This window comes from Pempheris klunzingeri, chromosome 14 (genome assembly GCF_042242105.1).
Source record: "Pempheris klunzingeri isolate RE-2024b chromosome 14, fPemKlu1.hap1, whole genome shotgun sequence".
In the NCBI taxonomy this organism is placed as follows: Eukaryota; Metazoa; Chordata; class Actinopteri; order Acropomatiformes; family Pempheridae; genus Pempheris; species Pempheris klunzingeri.
Genome location: NC_092025.1, coordinates 3,018,710 through 3,024,942, shown reverse-complemented (window position 1 = coordinate 3,024,942; position 6,233 = coordinate 3,018,710). Strand labels below are relative to the sequence as shown.

Genomic DNA, 6,233 nt, shown 5'->3' with positions numbered 1-6,233 from the left:
AGCTCCAATTTATTACACTTTTGTAACACTGACCTGTGTTCCCCCTCTTGTTCAGTAATGTGTACTGCTTGATGTACATGGCGAGGTGGGGGAAAAATAAATGATCTACAGGGCGGTTACAACATAAAATATCACATAATAATATCTGTTACCTTTTTATTTTAACGGTGACATCGTGTTCAAATCCAACATCGTGTGGGACTAAAAGTTTCAGCTGAACAAATGAAGTTACATTGTTTACAAATGTTGGCAGATGCATTATGGGAGACAGATGATTGACACGGCCGCCATTTTGCTCCAGCTCTCTCCGCTTCCATTGTGTGAGAGATAGTAAATATCTGACACTGCCAGACAACCACAACACACTTGAGTCCGTGACGAGAAAAAGCGTTAAACTCACGCTCGGTAAGTTACATTTCTGTCACACTCTTTCAAACATATGGTATTGTTCGCCGTTTAGTGTAGAAAATGAGGCCGATAAAGTTGTTTTAGTGCTGAAATAGCGTGTTAATTCGACGCTGTAGAGGAGAGAAACAGCAGCTGCCCCGCTGCCAGGCACAGAGAGAAGCGGCTCAGGACTTCCACTGCCGAGATATCTGCTCCACTTTCATGCGCGGCTTTTACTTCGCCGTTTCGCTTTAATATACCATCGGTACGCGCTGCTTGACGCTCATTTGGTAGCTACACTTGTCTCCTGTGTTTTGTTGGTACTCTTGTGTGCACACGTTGTTTGTTTTTGAGGATAAATGTCAAAGTTTACGTCCCGCTCACTGTCTGGAAATCGGTAGGTTCTTTTCGGTCTGCGGCCATAATGTTGCGGTATGAGGCGGGGCTAAGGCCGCTCGTCCCGCCCCCAAACCCTGCAGAATAAAACCCCATTGGTCGTAAAATGTGACACAAACGCGAAGGATTGGTGCGTTTTCAGAATAATGGCTTGTTCCGCGGTGTGATTGGTGAAGTCGGGAGCACACAGGGTCTGGTTGGCTCGGCTCAGGGTGTCTGAGCAGCCGCCAGACCGGAGGAAAAGTTTTCCCAGGCGGCGAAATATGAGCGAACATCACCTGGATAGGGACACAAAGTGTTATCGTGCTGGGTGAAGGAAAACCTGGAAATAAGGCGATACGTTATGAGACCTAATGTAGATATCTGGGTAGTTCCTGCAGCGCATACTGATAAACAATACGTCCATACACCCTGCATCTAATATCGTGACCACCAAAAATTATTTTATTTTATTAATTCTTCAGCTGACTGTATCACAATTGATGTATTCAGTTAAATCTTTGATCATCTTTTATTGCTTTATGTCAGTTTTCCAAAATGAGCATGAGCAGAAACGTTGAGTCCAAACATGTAGTTATGAGTGTGTTGAACATTTTGAGCTGTAACTGTTAGCTGAGAGGGAACATTTGTTCAGAGAGCCTATGATAACACTGGACATTAAACACCACAAGGAAATGAGTAGAAATGTATGAATTAAAGAACAGTTATTGGTGTATATAACAATAGAATAGATAAAGGGTACAAAAAGCAGCTCTAACACATGAAGACCAGAGAGAAGTATGAACATGCTGTTACATTTTCCATATTCCTTCCAGGTGATACTTCGTCGTAATGGCTCGTACCAAGCAGACTGCTCGTAAGTCTACTGGAGGAAAGGCTCCTCGTAAGCAGCTGGCCACCAAGGCTGCCCGCAAGAGTGCCCCCTCCACTGGTGGCGTCAAGAAGCCCCATCGTTACAGGTAACGCTTTGACAGATCATAGCAGCATTGGATCCTCTTTTTATCCAGATGAAAATCATGTGAACTTATTTAGCATGCTGTGTGGATAGTCGGAGTAACACATTCTGTGAGACAGATGTTGTTATTGTATGTTTGTATATCACTCCATAGATCAGAGTTAAAACATATGGGGGGATTTTTTTGAAGTGACTAAACTAAGCATCACATAGAGGCATTATACTCTATACTATACTGTAGGAGGTTAAATTAGCCTGCTAGAGTCTCAGCATTGAGCTGGTGTGTTGAGCTAGAGCTTGGCTGTGTATTTCAGGCCCGGTACCGTGGCTTTGAGAGAGATCCGTCGGTACCAAAAGTCCACTGAGCTGCTGATCCGTAAGCTGCCCTTCCAGCGCCTGGTGAGGGAGATCGCTCAGGACTTCAAGACTGACCTGCGTTTCCAGAGCGCCGCCATTGGGGCCCTGCAGGTGTGTGTGTGTGCGCACAACATGTATCAAAAGCTCCATCAGTCTAGCTTCCAAACTCTAAAAGTGGCACACTTCTCCTGCTAATATGTGCTGTCCCTCCCTCTCCCTGCAGGAGGCCAGCGAGGCATACCTGGTGGGTCTGTTTGAGGACACTAACCTGTGTGCCATCCATGCCAAGCGTGTCACCATCATGCCCAAAGACATCCAGCTGGCACGCCGCATCCGTGGAGAGCGCGCTTAGACGGCCTCCCTAATGTTTCAACTCCTGTCCTGTTTTTCTTTACCTGTCCCTGCCCTCCCTCCTCCATTCTACCCCGCCCCCCGCCTTCACCTGTCCCCGCCCCCCTCTCTCCCCAGCCTGCCCAGCTTCTCAGTAGACATTAGAGTAATCCTGATTATGAAGAGATAGAAATATGTTGAAGTCTGGTCTCTTATAGATTTTCTGTCTTCACCAAATGTTTTTAGGGTACTTTTTTGTGCATGTAACAGGTTTTACAGATCAGACACACATGTGCACACATACTCAAACATGCGTCACTGGGTGCGGGTGGCGCCTAATAACATGAAGCCCACCCTTGAGCTCACCTGGATTTTTCCAAGGTGGAAGGCCAGCAGGTGTGGTTTGTGTGGCAAACAGCTGAAGCAGAGGGACGTGTCCGAGGGGCTAGTCTGCTTAAGGGGAGCTGCAACTTCCACAGCAGGGTGCTATTAAAACTAGTCCCAAGGCCTCTGCCCCGTCTGAACACCCTCCTCCCCTCCCGCCCAGTCCGTCCCTCTACACCCCGGCTCCCTGTACCTTTCAAACCACCTCCTTCACCTCTGTAATCTGCACTGGGAGGGGACGGCGGTCTGTTGGTCTGTTGGTCTGTTTGTGTGGATGGGTGAGCTCTGATCTTTCAAACCACTTGTACTCAACAAACAAGAATCTTTTGGTTGCTTAAAAATATTGATTATCGTTGTGGATATGGTGTTTATTTTTTTTACGCATATAAAGGATGAGCAATTCTTCTCTTTACCACTTCCAAAATCATCAAATTAAGAGATAAAAGCAAATAATATTGTCACCGTGGTTATCATTTTTTTTACAGTGATCTGATTCGCTATAGAAAATCAGGAAGGGCTTCTCTGTTTTCCAAGGCAACTTCTATTCTAATGGCAGCCACATGGGGGCGATGGCCTACCATCTCCTCCTCTGTTCAATTGTTCACTGTAGATCAGTCATCAACCATTATGCTTCTGTCTCTCTCTTTATCTCCACAGATAGACTTTAGACTTGTCACAGCAGTATGAATTGACATTATAGTGACGTTACACTCTGCATGTTTAGGGTCTGTGTTTCTCCTGCACTCTGTAGATCTGAACATATAATCTGTCCCTTTCTCAAAATTTGTGATACACAATATAACCTCATATTTGTTTTCTTTTATATTTTTCTTATTCCTTGAGATTTTCAGACGTATAAATAAGCTGATCTTTGTATTTTCCAAATTTCTCATATTATGGTGGTAATAAATAGGTGTTAAAACAAAATGTGTGGTTTATTTGCTCTACACTGTTTGCTCTCAGTGGCAATAGAATTTTAAAAAGAACAAGATAAAATAGCAGAGAATAGAATAACACAAGAAGTTAAATTTAGTCCTGATAGAACTGCTGGAGCCGATTGCACTTTTTCTGGGAGATTGTTCAGACGTGGAGCATAAGAACTGAGTGCTTCTTCTCCATATGTGGTTTGGACTCTCAGCAGGCAGACCATCTATAAACCAACAGTAGCACTTCACAAAAGGAAGTCAACAATGTAAAGATCTGAGAAGTGGACTCTCCTGGTCTTGGTGAGTAGCAGTCTGATGGACCTGTAAAGACAACGTCACAGTAGTGGAGCCTACTGAGGATAAACACAAGGTTTTAGTTCTTTCATTATTGACATATTCTGATGATAATAGCCTGGTTTTACAAACGTCTCTATGTGGATGTTCACATCGAAGACTGAGCCCAGTCCTATATGAAGGTTTCTGGCCTGGTTTGTGGTCTTTCATGTCGGCCACTGGAGGAGAGCACTTTTAATCTTCTTTGGCTCTAAAAACCGTCACTTCAGTTTTATCTTTATTGACTGGAGGAAATAAAGAGAGAAATGATCCAGACATGGATCTGTAGAACACATACTCTGTGCTTGTATAGCACTCCTAGAACATGTGCAGTGTATAAAGTAGGTAAAAAATAGCTCCACACAGCAGCAGCCAGCACTGAAAAGCTGCTTACATGTGAGTTTGTCAGTAATAATGATCCAGTCATGTAATATATAATAATGGAGCACTGATAGAGGCCACTTTACCGAAGCCCTGAGAAGTGTGGTGTGTTTTCAGTCCTTTGGTTATGACTCAAAAGAAGGTGGGAAAAAAGAGTTTTGTAGGACAGCCTTTTCTCAGTTTACTCATTTTGGCCACAAGAGTGCTCTATTACCCCCGTTCCTCCACCACAGGAACTTAGTTTGGAAAAACATGTATGGTGGTCAACGGAGAGAGACAAGTAGTTTTTGAATGAATTACACGCGTCATGTTTGAGACAAGAAAGTTTCAGTTTGTTGTAAAACTGCTGAAGTATCCCACTTAAAAAACATATACATAAACATAAAATACATAATTAGAAAGACAATAACCCCAAAAGTCGCATAAGTGATGTTAAGCTAGCCATCTGAAGCTACAGTGTGTGTGTGTGTGTGTGTGTGTGTGTGTGTGTGTGTGTGTGGTGTCAGGAGCAGGTAGAGCCCAGAGCTCCTTCTTTGGCCTCCTGATAAACAAACCAGGAGTCACTGGTTAAAAGACATCAGCTCAGATAACGTTACAGTTATGAGTGGAACATAGCTAAGATAGCTAGCTAGCTAGCCGGCAGGAGAAATACATTGTTCAAGAAGAGAGGTTTCACATAAAACTAAGTAACACTTAACTATCTTTGTGCTGCCGAGCTAACGCTAGCTGTTAGCTAACTAAAGCTTTTCTTTACAAATGTGTTTTACAACAACAAACATTTAGAAAAATGAGCCTGATAAAACTTTTTGTCCAACTATTTTCACAGATGAAAATAAGTTACCTATAAAAATGGAAATGGCAAATTTCTTTCACCACTTCTTAGGTCATAAATACAGGAGGGAATACAATTAGGAAGATCTGCAAATTTGTTTTGTCTTACTTCTCTCAGGGATTTCTTATATTTTGGTTGCACAGCGAATATTTTGACTTTAATATTTTGACAGATCAAACATATGCACTTTAATTTGAGTAAAATAAGTCGTTTGTAATGAAGTGTTTTCACATTGTTGCACAAGTTCTACAAGCGATCTGAATACTTCTTCCACCGCTGCCTGCAACAAATCACAATCATTCAAGATTGATTCCACATTATTATGCACTGGTAAAATGTGTCAGAAAAACATGAAGAGAGGGAAGAGAGACATTCCACGAGCTTCAGTATTATAAAGCAATGGTTTTGAAGCCTTTATATTGTAATCGGTATGTGTGTAGTAATTTTGCAATGTCATTCATTTCCTGAATGTATGCTGGAAAAATCAAATATTTTCTCTAAAAGGAGCATTTACAGTAAGTGGTGTTCATGTGGATACTGGAGGAGCAGAGAGAAACGTTTTGACTTCAGTATCAGAGCAGATTCACATTTTAAGACCATTTTTGTAGACCAGTTATGCTAATTTACCAATGACAGCTAATATCTTATATTGGAAAATAACACAGTAATCAAGGTCAGGTCTGCTTGTTAATTAAGTCAGTTTGATATTATGCTGAACTTCTGAGTGAAAGTGTTCAAAATGTCGGTGTGTTTCATTCCAGTTAATGATCACTTCACTGGTGGAACAGAGACCTATACATACCTGGTGCTATGTTTCCTTTATGAAGCTTTCCTGTTATAGACCCTCAGTGTGTTCTAAAATTATTTAAATCAAGCAGGTGACAAAGATATATATGGGTTTGACCTGTAACCATTTCAACTAATGTTTGGACTTTTTCAAGGCGAGATTTCT

The 6,233-nt window shown here is 42.1% G+C and overlaps 1 protein-coding gene across 1 annotated transcript; it reads left to right on the top strand.

Annotated features, from left to right (window-relative positions):
• Positions 1-296: 296 nt before the first annotated feature.
• Positions 297-3,736, top strand: h3f3c (H3 histone, family 3C). The gene is made up of 4 exons (XM_070843668.1): positions 297-405; positions 1,599-1,742; positions 2,053-2,206; positions 2,319-3,736. The coding sequence occupies exons 2-4, from the start codon at positions 1,615-1,617 to the stop codon at positions 2,445-2,447; spliced, it is 411 nt and encodes a 136-aa protein (XP_070699769.1). The 5' UTR covers positions 297-405; positions 1,599-1,614; the 3' UTR covers positions 2,448-3,736.
• Positions 3,737-6,233: the final 2,497 nt, after the last annotated feature.

Excerpts from the sequence above, each read along its gene's own strand:
- h3f3c (XM_070843668.1), top strand. The coding sequence starts at position 1,615 with ATGGCTCGTACCAAGCAGACTGCTCGTAAGTCTACTGGAGGAAAGGCT. Across the intron at positions 1,743-2,052 it reads AAGAAGCCCCATCGTTACAG|GCCCGGTACCGTGGCTTTGA; the intron begins GTAACGCTTTGA and ends TGTGTATTTCAG. Across the intron at positions 2,207-2,318 it reads CCGCCATTGGGGCCCTGCAG|GAGGCCAGCGAGGCATACCT; the intron begins GTGTGTGTGTGT and ends CTCTCCCTGCAG.